The sequence below is a fragment of the Anolis sagrei genome, chromosome 3 (assembly GCF_037176765.1).
Source record: "Anolis sagrei isolate rAnoSag1 chromosome 3, rAnoSag1.mat, whole genome shotgun sequence".
In the NCBI taxonomy this organism is placed as follows: domain Eukaryota; kingdom Metazoa; phylum Chordata; class Lepidosauria; order Squamata; family Dactyloidae; genus Anolis; species Anolis sagrei.
In genome coordinates this window covers 250,583,875-250,601,520 of record NC_090023.1, presented here as the reverse complement: position 1 = coordinate 250,601,520, position 17,646 = coordinate 250,583,875, and the positions used below count along the sequence as shown (strand labels likewise).

General features: G+C 38.3%; 1 protein-coding gene across 2 annotated transcripts in view; it reads left to right on the top strand.

Annotated features, from left to right (window-relative positions):
- The window catches only part of GOLIM4 (golgi integral membrane protein 4), a 63,724-nt gene extending 47,208 nt beyond the window's left edge, over window positions 1-16,516 (top strand). For both annotated transcript variants that reach the window (XM_060767569.2, XM_060767568.2), the window contains 3 exons: window positions 3,922-3,990; window positions 5,408-5,488; window positions 12,447-16,516. In XM_060767569.2, the coding sequence (XP_060623552.2) occupies window positions 3,922-3,990; window positions 5,408-5,488; window positions 12,447-12,605 (309 nt within the window). In that variant the 3' untranslated portion in view covers window positions 12,606-16,516. The remainder of the gene's footprint in view (window positions 1-3,921; window positions 3,991-5,407; window positions 5,489-12,446) is intronic.
- Window positions 16,517-17,646: the final 1,130 nt, after the last annotated feature.

Genomic DNA, 17,646 nt, shown 5'->3' with positions numbered 1-17,646 from the left:
ATTTTTTATTATCCATAAAGGGAAAGATATTTTAGTATTTTACATAAAAAGTGGGAGAACATTGGAGCAATAATAAAGTAGAAAACAAAAAGTAGTAAGAGAGAGAGAGAGAGAGACCAATTGACATTCATTCTATACCGTTGTGATTCACATTTTCTTACATTATAAGTTCAGATATCAATATATATTTATAGTCAAGATTTGATGAAGAGTCCGTATTGTAATAATGTCCTTATAGTTCTTTTTCCTTTTCATATTCCTCAATAAGATTCCAATCAGGCCTTTTAATTGGGCTTCCCGAAGTATTTTTCAAAAAGAAAGTTAGTTTATCCATATCTCTGATTTCACTTAATTTACTTAACTAAATGTCAATCTCTGGTACTTTGTCCAATTTCCAAAGTTTTGCATAAAAGATTCTCACCGCCGTTGTCATATAGGTAAAAAGGATGTCCTTATTGTGATCCAATACTGAGTTCGTGAGGCCTAGTAAATAATATTCTGGTTTACTTGGGAATGACATTTTAAGTACTTTTTGAGTTTCTTCATGTATGGCTTTCCAATATTTTTGAGCCTCCCCACAGGACCACCACATGTGAAAGTAATGTGGTGGTCCTGTGTAACATGGAATAACATGGATATTGGTTTGCCACAGTTCATTTACTCAATTCGTATTCTGCCTTTTGTGATAAAATATAACATATATAAGGGCTTGCAAATAATCTGTTCCTAATGATCTAAACGTATTTTCTGTGTCCTCACGACTTCTGGTCCTTCAGATTGAGAATATAGTCCAAGACCTGTGTACATTGGTAAAATTTTGTATAAAAAAAATGCAGTTGTGCTTGCCATTGTATTGGTTTTTCTTTATTGGCTGTGTTTCATTCAAACACTCAAGACTATACTGTTTTTAGAAGCACTTAAGTAAATGTTTTGATTTAATACAATTTGGAAAATGCTTGAACATTTTAAATGCTTGAACTTGAAGGCCAACATTATTGTTCATTCTCTTCAAATGTTTTGTCTCATCTTTCTTTAGTTGAACTTGAAAGCTGCTGCAAACTGAATAAAATCAAAACACAAAATCAAAAAAAATAATACAACTATACGTCTTCTCTTTAGAAGAACAACAAGATAATATATATCAATTTACCAAATTGCTTTGATACATTGTCTTCTTGAACTTTTTAAAAGTATCTGCCAATAATATAGTTTAAAGCTTTGTTAGGGCATCTTAGAAGGGGAAGGGGGAGGGAGTTGAAATTGTAATTATTTGAAATAAAAACTCATGTAGTGCAGATATTCTTTGGAGTTGAACATTTGTTGATTGCCTTCCAATTATGTAGTGCTGAGTGTGTCTTTGAATTACGGGTTTTCGTTTTCATCTTGAGTTGCAAATGGAAGTGTTGTATGATTCTATTTCCTGTGATTTGAAGGCGAGCCAGGATCTCTTTGTAAGGAGAACTTTTAATAAGCTTTAAGTGCCTCATCCTTCATTGTTCCTCTTTAGAAGAGTTGTAAAAACAGTATTGTTTCAGTAGATATATTTACAGTCTCTATGGCTTCAATCCTATTTACAGTTCTCTAACACTATATTCACAAACTCAATAGAATTTAGTTTTGAGTAGACATACATAGAATTATGTTGTAAATATGTCTTGAGCTGATTTTATTGTTTCTTTTAAACTACTGCTTCTTCCCTTTCAAAGAGTTGTTTTAATGTTTGCTTTTCATTTAAAATTGGAAGCTTTTTGGAGAGACATATTGATATAGGGTACATATTACATAATTTACATGACAATTCTGTGCCATCTGAGAAGGCATACCAGTCACAATTGATATACGTTTCCCCCATAAAGTTGGGGAAATGATGCTCTGACCCTGAAGAAGGCTATCCGCTCCCTTTAGATCCTATATTTCTCCCAGCCCTGTAGTAACATGCATATTTCCCACTTCCACAAACATTGAAGGTCTGGCTTTCAGGGAAGTAAGGGGAAGCATATTGCCAACATATGGGGTAATGTGTCCTTCTCTAGAGTTAATGCACATAATTTCCTTCCTATTACTCAGAATACAGTGACAATAGTTGCAAGAGGAATAAGAAGAATAATGTGTGTAGTAGGGGGAAGGTTGGGACCCCAGCAGATTTGTTGTGGTGTTACACACTTGTAGACTTCCCATTTGAAAAACAGGACAGTGACACCTATTGATATTGCCTCATCTATATAACCAGTTAAAGGACAATAGACCTAATCCTTATTTCACCTGGCAGCCCTAATCACACTTCTGACTAGAAAGTGTATCAACTGGACAAGTACTATTGGACATTAATGCTAGAATACATCCATTTCCTATGCCCTATTGATTAAACAGGTTCTACTGTAATAGCAACTAATAATTAGATTTAGATTTTTGTAGGGGGGGGGGGGGGGTGGGGGGGGCTGACTTGGACTGTTCAATTTCTGGTTACAAAAGTACCCTGGTTACGAAAGAACCAAGGAATGAGGTATGGCTGGTGCTAGTGTAATTTTCAATAATGACTGTAAATAATGCAACAAGAAAGAGTGTTTTACCGTAGCAAGACTAGTCACTGAAAAATGTCTAACCCCCATGGGCTTTTTGCTTTTTAGCAAATTTTGCAAAATATTACTATGTGTTATAAACAACATAATTGCCCAGAAAAATGTGTATTTTCATACATAGCATACTGCTTTCTACACAAAAGCCATATTTGTGTGTGTGTGTGCATAAAAGGAGTTTTTTTTGTGTGCAAACTACTTTTTTTCAAACAAAAAGACCTGAAACACAAAAAAGCATTAAAAATATATAAGAAACTCTTGTGGGCTCTTCTGGTAGGCTGAAAACTTCTGAAGCTCTTTGGTGTTGCATATGAAATAAAAAAGACTTAGCTCTTTCCTCATAACTTTGTATAGTGAAGAGAATTGTATTAGGACAGGGAGAGAAGTGGGACAGTGCCCCCCCAATTCCCCCCCCCCACAAAAATGTAAATCTAATTATTAGTTGCTATTACAGTAGAACCTGTTTAATCAATAGGACATAGGAAATGGATGTATTCTAGCAATAATGTCCAATTGGATTTAGCTTCAAATCTCAATTAACTTACACAAAACATATAGTGCTTCTCCTGAGGCATTAAAAAACCCTAAAATGTGTACATTTTAAATGTTTGTTTGTTCTTGTCACCAAGGTCAATTCATTACAAATATATAGGTTAAGCAAGAGATAAAAATGCAAGCAGTAAACATTTAGCCAGCCATTGTATTTCTAAAGATCATTCCACCCTAACAGATACAAAATGAAAATGGGGAGAGAAAGAAGCGGAACATTATTTTGGATAATGTTCTCTAACCTAAGAATGGGTAAATACAACCCCTTTCTTCACAAAGTTATCATCATATATATTGTTTGCCCAGTCTGATAAAGGAGAGGCAATACTCTTATTTTCCAACAGACAGTGCTAGATAACTTAGTAGATTTATAGCCTTTCCTCTTGTTGCCTGCACCTCCTTTTACATAATTCCATCAGAGCTTTTCTAAGTTTGTGCCTAGTAACTGGTTCAACGTAAATTACAATTGACCACTAATATATTTTGTTTTCTCCTAGAATATGTGAAAATGGTCAGCATACAATTAAGTTTATTGCCAGCCTTGATCATAAATGACAGCATATGCAAGTTCAATGTTATTGAGATGTTATTTTTATCTTGTTTCTTATCTTTTAACCACAGTGAAAGGATATAGTATATGTATACTAGGCCACAGAGAAATAATGGGCCTTGAAACTTAAGGCACTGCGATTCAGCAGTTTGTTAAGTCCAATGCTAGAATTTATTTTGAAAGAATAAATACTTTTTTATTGACTGTGGAAGCATTGCTTGTGGTACGTGTTTGTTTTGCCTGCAGATGGTGGGTAATCCTGATCAGCAAGAAGACAACATTGACGAACAGTACCAAGAAGAGGGAGAAGAAGAGGTAAAAACCCATATTTCATCTGAAGGATGTTATCCATTTAAGATTTATTAACTGAGTCTGGTAATAATTTGAACTCAAGACTTTAACAAAACAATGGTTGTAGCTCAAGAGTTCCACTCCATGGAAGCAATCAAATCTATTCTATTTAGAATGCTTACAAGGCCATATATTAGCAGCACTTGGGCAACAAAAGACTATTATTATTATTATTATTATTATTATTATTACTTCTACTACTACTACTACTGCTATTATTATTTCTTACCCACTGTTGTGGGTATTTCCTACCCAATGTTGTAACTTGGCTCAAGGCAAGTTACAACATTATTTCACAATCCTCTAAAAACATTCTACAAAATACACATATTAAAACATATTTCTCCAAAATACATATTAAAATACACAGAACAAAGAAAGATAAGACACAAGTTTAACATTCACAACTATGACATACATACAAACTTACCAGTAATTACTATTTTCAAAATATGTATATCACAATTCATCTTTGTATCTTATTCCAATGTTCTTGAATTTACTAGGAACCTGAAACATGTGTTTTGTCTAAGGAGACTTTTATTCAATATGACTGTACCTCATTAAGGCCTTGTAGTCACTTTTTAACTTTTTGTTTATGTTTTAATGTGCTTCTCAGGTTGTTTGGAAGAGAAAACGAGGGAAGAATGGACAGGGTTTGGTGGAAGGGCAGGAAGTTATACATAAGATAGAAACACAACCTGTAAATAGCACTAGGAAACGCCAAATGAGGGGCCAACCGCTTGTTTCCTGCTGCCAGCAGCCCCTGGGCAATAAAAGGGGGAAGGGGTAGCAAAGGAGGCAGTCCCCCTAATTTTGATTTTTCTGACCCATTCAGCTTGTGAACCACTCTTGACAAAGTACATTGCACTTAATCGAGCAAAACATTAGAGAAATTAGGTGATAGAGGGCAAAGAATAAAATAGATATAACTATCAGGATTATGTACAAAGGAAGAGTCAACATCATATTTCAGAATATAGGGACATGGTTTAAGAAATGAAACAGTTGCACATGTGGAATTCTGTTTACACAAACAAACAAACTACATTTGTTATGCTATGACTGAAAAAGTGAAAACACTGAAGTAAGGGAACTTAACAACTAGCATAATACTGGCCAAGAAGATAATTTCTTCCTTTATTTTGGTATTAAAAGGGATGTGTCTAAATGTAGCCATAAGCCATAAATAACTTTTTAGTAGGTGGTAGTGGTGTGCCTTTGAGTCATGGTGACCTTAAGAAAATATATCGTGATGTTTTCTTTTCAAGATTGTTCAGAAAATTCAGATTCAAACCCTATTCCCCAGAGTTATAGTCCAATGCGCAAACCACTACACTATGGTTTACTTCCTCAACAATTGGATGTGTGTTTCTTACAGGCCCAGGGAGATTTGACAGAAGAGAAGAAAAGGGAGTTGGAACACAATGGTGAAGAACCATATGGTGAAAATGATGAAAATGTAAGTATTGTTTAGCTGGACTACTCAGTAACATGGGTGGGCATGAAAGGCTCGGGTGTCAAAGGAAATACTATATAAAAATGGGGACTTGCTCCCAAATTGTGTGCTTTGTGGGTCTTTTAATTGGCCATCCTTGAATCTAGAACATAGTTCAGGCGCTACTACAGCTCAGACACTTGTAAGAACACAAAACAAAGTGACAGGAAATAGTGTGAGGGCACATGATGCTGTTTTGTTTTGAAGCTAAGTTCCTTTTGAGCTTGTTAGTGATTGTGTGGATGATTGCTATAGAATGCCAAATCAACTTTACAAAAAAAGAGAGATGAAAGTTCAGTAAATAAATAATGCAACATTCCTGTATTAACAGAATGCAAGAAGAAATTCAAAAGTATGTTGTGGGAAGCCAACACAAATGCTGGCGAGAGTTCAGTTAAGGAGAGACACAGAATTTGAATTCTTTTAAAAAGCCCCAATTAATTGATGTGTTCTCCTGAAGATAGTGGTGGATTAAGTAAAGTTTTAGTGTACTGATTATTCATGTCCTCTGGAAGCTGTTTGTCAACAGCTTTAACACCTTTCCATCTTAGAGATTTTTGTTACCATTCATTTAGCATTTAATTCAATCTAATCTATCCTCTGTGGACATTTGTAAAAAACAAAACAAAAACCATTAGCTGCCTTTGAGTTATCATAGAACAGTGGTTCTCAACCTTTCTAATGCCGTGACCCCTAAATAAAGTTCCTCATGTTGTGCTGACCCCCAACCACATTTTCGTTGCTACTTCATAACAGTAATTTTGCTACTGTTATGAAATGTAATGTAAATGTCTGATATGAAGGATGTATTTCCATTGTTAAAAATTGAACATAATTAAAGCATAGTGATTAATCACAAAAACAGTATGTTTGGGGGAGTGTGGGCAACGGATGATGGGATGTGAAGTACCTTCAACTGAGGCAGCTCTGTGAATTATGGGAGAGATAGTCCACCTACATCAAGAGAACACAGTGAACCCAAATTACTATGGATTTGGACAGAACTTGGCACAAATACTCAGTATGCCCAAATCTGAAGACTGGTGGAGTTTGGGGAAAATAGACCTTGGCATTTGGGACTTGTTGGGGTGTTTAGTTCCCCAGCCATCAAAGAGCATTCTGAAATCCAACCACAATTAAATTGGACCAAACTTGAGCTGTGTGGAAGGGGCCTGGGTTATCTGAGGCCCCTTCCATACAGCTGCATAAAATACACACTGAAGTGGATTATCTGGCTGTGTGGACTCGGATAATCCAGTTCAAAGCATATAATGTGGGATTTCATTCAGCTGTGTGGAAAGGGACTGGGTTATCTGAGGCCCCTTCCATACAGCTGAATAAAATACACACTGAAGTGGATTATCTGGCTGTGTGGACTCAGATAATCCAGTTCAAAGCAGACAATGTGGGATTTCATTCATCTGTGTGGAAAGGGACTGGGTTGTGTGAGGCCCCTTCCATACAGCTGCATAAAATACACACTGAAGTGGATTATCTGGCTGTGTGGACTCAGATAATCCAGTTCAAAGCATATAATGTGGGATTTCATTCATCTGTGTGGAAAGGGACTGGGTTGTCTGAGGCCCCTTCCATACAGCTGCATAAAATACACACTGAAGTGGATTATCTGGCTGTGTGGACTCAGATAATCCAGTTCAAAGCATATAATGTGGGATTTCATTCATCTGTGTGGAAGGGAACTCTGCAATCAAAGGGCATTCTGAAACCCCAACAGCCATGGAATTGGACTAAACTTGGCACAGAGAACACCCATGAACACAAAGAGAATACTGGGGGCTCTGGGGAAAACAGACCTTGGAGATTGGGAGCCTGCGTTTTCCTTCCTGCCACAGCTATCCCCTGGGAGGCGCCTGCAAACGCTGCTGCAACTCAGGGGCCGTTTGCAGCACGGAGCTTCTCCGTTCGCAGCTTCTCCGCTGGCCTGGGGATGGCTCTCCTCCGCTCCTGGGCCCGCCTACAGGAGCGGCTGCAGCCCAGCACCTGCTCCACGGAGGATGATGCCAGGAAGGTGTGCGGCTGAAAGAAGGGCATCCACTCTCTGCATAGCAACCCAGCTGTCTTTTCCTCCTCTTTCCTTGCCCCTTTCTTTCCTCTGCTCTTTCTGCCTGCACACCTTTCCCTCCTTCTCCCTTGCCCCAGACACGTTTATTTTCTTCTTCCTCGCCCCGTGTGCACTTTTTTCTCCCTCTCCCTTGCCATGTGCGTGCCCTTTTCTCCTCCCTCGACCCTCGTTCACCTTTCTTCTCCCTCACCCTGCGTGTACCCTTTCTCCCTTCTCCCTCGCCCCATGTGTGCCTTTCCACCCCCCTTGCCCCCCCCCCCCCCCCCGCCTGCCTTTTTTCCTTCTCCCTCACCCTCAGCGTGCCTTTCTCTCCTTCTCTCTCATCTTGTGCGTGCTTTTCCTTTTTTCTCCCTCACTCCGTGGGCACCTTTCTTTCCTTCTCCCTTTCCCTGCATACCCTTTATCTTCCTCTCTCCCTAGCTGGGTTGCTCTGCCGAGAGAGAGAGAGCGGAGGAAAGGCCTCCTCTCCCACTTTTCCAGGAGCCATTGGCAGGCAGGGAAGGACTTCCATCAGCCTCCGTCGAGCTGCTGCTGCTGGGTTGCAGCTGCTCCTCTAGGCCTGCAGCAGCAGCTCGACGGTGGAGGTGTTCAGAGGTAGGATGCCGCTGCCTCCGCCGCTCCAGGAAGGCATGCGATTATTGCTGGGCTGGGAAAGGGCTGCCACTATCCCTATCAGGAGTGCCATTGGCTTGTGGGTCGGCCGCCATTTTGGAGGGGGCGTGGCTAGCCAATGCGGCATGGCGACCCCCAGAAAATGGCCAAACGACCCCCCGGGGGGCCGCGACCCCCAGGTTGAGAACCGCTGTCATAGAAGCTCTTGTGAATTAGCTTCACATAGGGTTGGAATATGACTAGTGAATCAACAGCAAAAAGCAACTTGACCAATATATGTCAAAAAGAAATCAGCATCTCTAAAGCACAATTGTATTGCAACAGCCACAGTAAATTGTAAAAGTGTCTGAACTGACTTTTTTCAAGAAGAGTCCAATCTCACAGAAGTCTCTCCTTAAAAAGAGGTGCATGACTGTAGAAGGGTACTTCATGCTCTCTACATGTTCTGTAGCACTAATTATATATGCTGCAGATTGTGTCTGACCCCTTTGTTACTACCGCATCCACCACTTTTCTGCTGGGGTTGGAGTGCCCTTGTAGTCAGTTGTTAGAGATTGGCTGCGGAGGGTATAAGAACAATAGAAAGCCACTGCTTCACATACCTCTCTCTTGGAGGGAATTAATTTTTGCTTCTGCTGTTTATTTTATGAAATGGGAGAATGAAATTGCACACTCTACTCCAAACAAGGAAGAGGGAAATGGGGAGAAACCTGTCAAAACTAGATCACATGGAAGTTCAATGTATTGTTGAAGGCTTTCATGGCTGGAATAACTTGGTGGTTGTAGGTTTTTTGGAATGTATGGCCATGTTCTTAAAGCATTCTCTCCTGATGTTTCACCTGCATCTGTAGCAAGCATCCTCACAATCTCTGAGGATGCTTGCCACATGCAGGCGAAATGTCAGGAGAGAATGCTTCTAGAACATGGCCATACAACCCAAAAAACCTACAACAACCCACATGGAAATTTCTTCTTCCCCATAATAAACTCTTTGCTCTTGGGGGTGATGGTTGTGAGTGGTAACACTTGTAACTTTTAGCATAGAGGTGTGAGTGTGTGTGCATGTGTGCACATGCACACATGCATAAATTTACTTCTTCTGGTTGCTTTAGGCTAAAGAAACTCTGTGTCTGGAATAAACAGTAAGACAGAAATGGGAATTGGCTATGCTATGAGGTGCAAATGTGAGTTGACCTGCAAAAATATGTGGGAGGGGATGGGTCACTTCAAGCAATAAACTAAACTAGGCATAATTCAAAGGTGAGAGGGCAGATCACCTCTTGAGAGGAGTGTCTTCTAAATAGGATGAATTCCTCTATATATTTGACTGAAATCAAGATATCTGACCTGCTTCAGGGCAGAGAAACAAGCAGCATCACTCTGACCTTTGCTATCAGATGACCCCGTAAACCATTGAAGACCTCTAGTTGTAACTGAGACAAACTTGATTTCCTTCTATATTTGACCTTGATCAGATTAAACATGACCATTGGTTATGTTCTTTTACTTAATTATTTAACACCTCGAGCCTAATTCTGTAGGTGGGAAAGACAAATATCAATATATAGAGTTTTCTTAATGTCCTTATTATACTGAAATAAAACCATTTTTATTAAAGCAATGTTTTCTTCATACTAGTTACAACAATTATATAAAATACCAAAAAAAAAAAAAGAGAAAAGAAAAAGAAAAAGAAAAGCCATGTATCTACTATAGTAATGGAAGGAGTGATGTTGTCACCAAACATTAAGTCCAATGCCGTACCTTCTTCTAGTATTATCTCAAGATCTTCTAGTCCAGGCATGGGCAAAATTTGGCCCTCCAGGTGTTTTGGACTTCAACCCCCACAATACCTAACAACCAGTAAACTGACAGAGATTTCATTTGTCAAAATTGGAATTGCTTGAAACAGATCCCATATTTACTCGATTCTGATGCTCAACTTTTTTGGCTAAATTACCTCTCTAAAATTAAGGTGCACGTGATCTTAATGCTGAGCCAAAGCCAAAGGGAAGCTGCTTCAGGAGTCCCTGGAGCTCCTCTTTGAGGGATATCAACTCTCATTTAGTGGCCACAGCTCAATGGTATGGGATCCTGGGATTTGTAGTTTAGTGAGGCACCAGCAGTCTTTGGCAGAGAAGACTCAAGATCTTGTAAAACTATAGCCGTCATTATTCCATAGCATTGAATCAAGACAATTAAGATGGATCCATTCTACAGAATCCAAGGTTTTGCTTTTCATTGCTGGAAGCTTTCATCTTCTAAATTAGAAAGAGTGCAGTTTTTGCCACTGCACATTACATTCAACAGCAAATACCTTTTTTGGTTTCAAGGTTTTGAAAATTGAGGTGTGCATTAGATTCAATAGCACATTAGGTTCGAGTAAATGGGTATATCATTGTGGGAAGTACATTCATTTTAATTGTCGCTATTCTTACAAGTTAGGGCAAGTCCAAATTGTTCCATCTTTGTAAATCTTTTTGTATCTCTTTCCATACTTTTTCATAATTATTTTTGAATACTTCAGAGCTATTGTTTGTTAATTGAATTCCCAGATATTTTACTTTACTTGTAATATGTATTTTTTCATTTGTTTCACCATCTCTTGATTCACTTTATTCATATTATTAGTTAGATATATATTTTGTCTCGGTTGATTGACAGTCCCACCACATTTCCCAAGTTCCATTATTTCTAACGCTTTTGGACTATTCTGTAGAGGATTTTGTAACAAAACCACAATGTCATCTGCAAGAAGTTTTATCATACAGTTTTCTTTCTTAATTGTTAAACCTTTCATATTTGTGTTCAATCAAATTTGCCTTGTCAGTACTTCCACTGCTCATATAAAAAGTGGGCATCATTTTCTGACCCCTTTTTGAATTTCTATTTTTGTCCATTCTATTTAGTTCTATTTACTACTACTTCAGTCTTTTTCTTTTAATCTTTTTTTACTTACGTATATATAATATACTTCTTTAGCTAAGTCAAATTTCCCTCCCCATATAATTAGGAAGTGAGGTTAGTAAAGGCAAAATTTCATAGGTTTTGTAGCCTTCTATTCACTTAAAGTCAGGTGTCTCTTCTCTATTTATTGTAATTTACTTGTGCTTTTGCTTTTATGGCTACCAGGTGTCTTCTTCCTGCCACAGTTTGTCTTTGTTATTGTTTTGCAAAATTCAGCGATACTAAAATTGTCAGAATTTGTGCTTGTGCTTTTATGGCCACCAGGTGCCATCTTCCTACCACAGTTTATCTTTGTTATTATTTTGCAAAGTTCAAAGATACTAGAATGTTAAAATTTAAAAATAATGTCCTTTTCCCATGCTGTAAGATTTCTGGCAGTGTAGATAAACTTCCCTAAACCCTTTTCTCTTGCCTTTCACATTTACAATTTAGACAGATTTCTCCCTTCAATATTTCTCCGTCAGTATTTTAATTGGGTTATAAATTGTTAACTAACTTGCAGAAAAGGAAAAGAGAAACCTTTAAAATTCCTCGTCTTATCTTCTCAAGCAGAAAATCTTCTCTTTTCTCTTCAATAAAATTATCGGCTAACAACTATTTTGGAATGGTCTGAACTGATTTTTTATTCTTTTTAATGCCAATTCAATTCAGCTACCATTCAGTCAACTAATTTTGGTACTTGGACTGAGTGTTTGCAGTCTTTCTGTTCTTTCTTCCTTCCTCCTCTTTAATCCACTTCTTTCTGCTCTGGTCTTAAAGTCTAGAAAATTCATAGGGTGTTCTAGGGTGAGGGAGGGAAGGAAGAGTAGTTGAGCAATCAATGATATTGGCTGTCTTGTGTTCGTGTGTGCTACTTTCTGTCCCCCTTCAGCTGTGCTGCTCTCGGCTTCTACCTTACCACTAGCCTCCCTGTCGGGGGCTTTACAGGGCTCTCAACTCTCCCTAGCTGCCACCACTGGCTAAGGACATTTGCACCTCACTCCTCTGCCCCTTATCTAGCTGAGGCAACTCTCCTTTAAACCCTTAAAGGGCAAACAGGAGAGCACCAAATCGTTACTGTTGGAAGTAGAAACTCACCCGACTGATCTCGCCACCATGTCAACTTAAAATCAAAAACATTTCTGCAGCAGATGGTGTTGGATCCAGGGTTGCAGAATGTGTAGTGTGTTTTTTCATCTTTAAAAGATGAGTAATCAGTTTTCTTATTTTTGTTCTGATTGCTGTCACACCCCATTCCACCCCCACCCTCTTATTTTTCAGGCTGAAGAGAAAATGAGTGAAGGTGCTGATCACGAAATTCCAGAAGAATCCCATCGGAAAGAAGGTCATGATGAAAACTATGAAGAGCAGGATGAGGAAGAGGAAGACGAGGAAGGTGATACTGCAGCCGCAAAAGCCCATAGACGAGGAGAAATGTAATTTTCAAGCTACTCTGCTCCTTCTTGGAAATAGACTGTGCAGATCCTAGAGAAGGACAGAATGAACCTTTTAAAAACCAATACATATGTATTATTATTTTGTTGGATTTTTGTGCGTTTATATGAATACAATATTTTAGATTATTTTTCTTTTTATATGAATGCAAGAGACAGTGTTTTTTCACCTTTATTTCCTCCCACCACCACCACCTTAATTTTTATAATGATGTGTTTTTTTAAAAAATGTTTGAGTTTCAACTTTGACATTGTCCCAATAGTGGCCAGTCTTTTAGCCTAAAATGCCATTGTTTGCAAAACAGCAACAAAAGAAGTGCCTGTGCTTGATATTTTGGGAAAGGGCTGTGAGATGCCTTGCACCAACATCTCAATTTTGTGGGTCTTCCCACTGTGGTGCCTTGCCACACATTCATTTTCATTGCACTGAATTTGTCCTGAGTTTTGTCTGAAGCGATCAGGTAAAAACTATGCCAGAAACAGCATCATTTTAGGCATCGTATCATGACATTCAAGTGCACTGTAACACAGCCTTTTTCTTTTTGCATTCCTCCTGAGGAGGCATTGAATATTTTGGATTATTCAAAACACAGCTGGGAAAATAATGTGTTAAACATTAGTTTGTTGTCCCTAATTCTTTAAAAAGTTAGAGCAGTATTTCTTAAATTCATAATTTTAATTGCTAAACTCCAGTGACATTATTTTTGAGCAACAATCTTTTTACTTTTGTCACCAGCCATTTTTAATCATTGTAAATGATTTTCTCATTAAGATTTTCATGTCAATGAATTCAATATATTTAGCAATACCAATGTATTAGTGCTAAGTCTAATCTTTCCAAGCTCTAGATCCAATCAATTCCATCTATGCAGCTGCAGTACTGAACAAACATATACTTGTACACACACATCACAGTGGTGTGTGATTATATGACAAGGCACAGTAGTTTGTTTAAGGGAGTGTTCAGATTGAAAGATTATTTTATGCCATTTCAGACAGTTATACATTTCTAGACAGGTTTTCTGGTGTAAGACCAACAATTAGTTGTCTTTAGTGCTTTTTCTTAAGAGCACAGAGATAACATATTAGCAACATACGTTGACTTAATAATTCTTACAGCAACGTTTTCATGTGGAGCAGTGTTATTTTCCTTATATTTCAACACTGAGAAATTACTCTTTGATGTATTTCCTTTGCTAGGAGTTATCCTCTTTGTTTAGTCTGCACTGTTACTCACTGCAGTTCATCCCAATTCAACAAACTCTGCAGGGTCTCATAATTCCCAGGCAAACAATAGACTCAAATTCTGGTATATTGTGCAGAATGAGCAATGAAACAACAAACAACAAAGAGCATGGATTTGGATAGTCTGGACACAACAAGACTGCAGCCTTTTATCTCAGTATCCATTACAGCCCCAAAAACGACTTCTGCCACATATTCAGTTGTGAAGCAAACACGCAGTGCATATTTTGACTTGGAGGGGTGGAATTCAAAGTTGGAAATCTATGACAAAGGAATTTCAAGATGTCCAGGATCATGTTATTTAAATCTTATATTGTAATTAGGTCAGTGAGTTACAACATGTTTACTATGAATTACATGGAGGCCAGTGCAAACTTGAATACTTCCCCAGTCTGAAACCAGGCCAAAGGAGTCAAAAGAAGGCTTGTGTGCTCGACCCAGTAGCCCTCAACCACCTAATTCTTTCACGGGAAGAATTTTATAACCAATCTTCTCGAGAAGATTTCGAACTAGGGCTTGAAATTGATTTTGTAGCCCAGGTAAGCTTAGAAAAATTATTTTAATGGAGTTACCATTTCTTTTTACTACGATTTCCAGCATATACTAGCCAGTATGACTAAATCTTGCTGACTTTGGGATTCTGAGTGTTGTGGCCCTCATAGTAACTGTTTCCCAAATTCTGGTAGTGAGAATTAAATTGTTCTTTCACAAAGTTGGATGTACCACAGCCCTTATTCAAAACAAAATTCATTTGTGAGTCTACTAATTATTACATTTTTTAGAAGGAGACGGATCAGTTTGGTGATTTTTCACAATCTCGTTTCATCCTGAGGTGAGAGGACTCTGGGTATTTTAGTGGTTTTTCTAGTAAATTAGACCTGGATGCTGATGTCATGCAGCATATCTCTCCCTGATGCCATTATTGCAACTGTTCTCCAATTCTGTTCTCAGATTGTTAGCTAGGCAAATGCTTATTAGTTGCATGGATGATGTGGCTTGTGACCCCTCAGTATCGAAGGACATGCTGCAGTTCATGAAAAATGCTCAAATTTTGCAACCATGGCAGGGTATTTAGGGTTGCTATTAAGTTTATTCATTAGACAAGCTGTCTTGTGTGTGCTCATGCAGGTAATTTGTAACACAATGGCTGGAATCCATTCTAGTATGGCAGGGGTTTGGATTTGTCACCCCTTGTGATCTCTTCCAACACTATTATTCTAGTTATCAGTGCATAACATTGTCACTGGTTCATATTTCCTATCCTTATGTATTCACTTCTTTAGGGAATATATAGGTTTTGTGAAAGCCTTCTCCCCTCCCCCAGTCCATGTACTGGTCAGCAGCTGCTGCCGTTCCTGTATCCATTGGGAAGCATCTGACTGACTCTCCTTCCTGTGAACAATCTCTGGCATGAAAGGGAATTGCAACAAGATCTCTTTTCCTGCCTCCCATAAGCAGAGATTGTTTATGGAAGGAATTGGAAGTGTCAGTTGCTTTCCAGTTAGCAGGGGAATAGACCCATAGTTGTAACAGCAGTTGCTGCCCAATAACTGGTGATTGCAGGGGACCAGGAAAGACTATAGTTGCAATGTAGCTGATATAGAATTCTAGCAAATTTATGGTGCCTTTGACCTTGACATGTTGCTCATAGTTTCGCCTGGCCTGCATTCAAAGATCCACCAATACAGGTCAAACAATTCACAGTTTAAATTCTTTATAGACACTCAATATAATGCCCAGTGAGTCAGCCACAAGAGCTTCCAGAACTTGGGAACATAACACACTCTTCCAAAAATGGGGAATCTGTTTGTTATATTTATATAAATGTCAATGGTACTCGGTTTTTATCTTCACAACCCTGTGAAATCAATTGAGTGACTGGCTCCACCTTAGCCTCTCTTGTATCCAGTGTCCTTGTACTAGCGCAAGACATGGGTTATATTTTTTTCAATATCAGTGTCTATTGTGCAGAAAGCTGCTGTTCCATGCATTGTGCGAGAATTTGTGTAGTTGTTTGTACCATCACTTGCACAATTATTTTGTACGATCCTTTGTGCAAAGGGCTCATGCAGCAGAAATCTACTAGTAGGAATTTTGACTCCATTGGTATTGAATTAGATGTAATGGGTTTGTGGGTTTCTTCAGCTCAAGTCCACTGCAGTCTAACCAGTGCAAATACCCTTTCCTATGTGTTGTACTAAAGAGTTGTATTCAATGAAAGAAAGTTTGCAACACATATTTTCATTTTCAGAAGCAGCGTACGATTTGTAATGTATGGGTTATGTTACTTCAGCCTTTTTACACAAGTGTAATATAGTTCATTTTGTACTAACCTGATAATTTGCTTTTATAAATGTTTTCAATTATTCTTTGTATGGATTTTTAAAGTAACTTCTAACACTTCTCTGGACTGTGTGTGAAGTGCAAATTTGAAATTTTCTGATTGCCACAAAAATGATTTATCTTAAATGTAGGGTAAAACGTATCCCTGTTTACATATATAGCTGTAAAGTGTATAATATGTACATAATCTTTGGAATACAAATTTTTGATACATTTTGTGTGTATTTTTAATGCCGGGAGGCAGTATTTAATTATTTTGAGGCATATTTGGAGGCCACAAATAAACAATAAAATTTAAGGTAACATTTATTTTAGTCTGTGATGACTCTTTGGGGGGAGAGCATTGATCTGGGGGCAGGTGACAACTGTGAGTTCCTTTGACCAGTGACTGTGCAGTGATCAGAAGGAATCCTGCATGGGTTTATCAAGCTAAACTTAAATCTTGTTTTGATAAAGTCACTAATTTAATATATGAGAATGTTGTGTTACCATTTACCTGGATTTCATGGAAATATTTGATAAGGTCTCTTACAATATTTTGATTAGCAATTTGATTAAATGTGAAAAAGTTGGGAACATTTCCAGATAAATCGATAATTAATTGGGACACTGTTCAAACAGTCATCCTCAATGGCTGCAAAATGTGCAGGTGACATAAAACTGTGAAGGATGACCAGCACATTGGAAAATAGAATCCAATAAGACCTTAAATAAACTTTTATTCATGTAGAAGTCTAGAGATTTTAGTAAAAAAAAATCAACCCAAAAACTTCGGTCAACTTATCCCCAAATCAATGTGAGTACTATACATTAACTCCTGTCAAGAAAGGAACCAGACCTTTGAGTCATGTGGCAAAAGGCGAGAACCTAATTCATCCCAAGTGAACTTAGAAGACATATCAACCTTCTCTACAATTCCAGATGCGAGGCGATCCTGACAAGGATTTGCCTGATGTGCCTTCACTTTGGCATGTTTCTTTCACCCTCTGTTTGTGTCTCTTCAAAATCCACAACACTGTTGGTAATAGCTGACCTCCAGTTAGAGTGCCCAAGAGCCAGGGTTTCTCCGTTCTTGGTGTTTATGCCACAGTTTTCAAGTTAGCTTTAAACCCATCTTTACATCTCTTTTGCTGTCCACCGACATTCCATTTGAGCTGAGAAGGATAACTGGTGATTGGACATTCAGACAACATGGCTGGTCCAGCAAAGTTGATGGCAGAGAATCATCACTTCAGTGCTGGTCATCTTTGCTTCTTCCAGAATGCTGTTGTTTGTTCCTGTCTTCCAAAGAGATTTGCAGGATTTTTTGGAGGCAACACTGATGGAATCTTTCCAGAAGTTGAGAGTGACATTTGTAGATAATCCATATTTTACAGGCATATAACAGGGTTGAAAGACAATAACTTTATAAACAAGGATCTAGGTATCCCTATGAATGT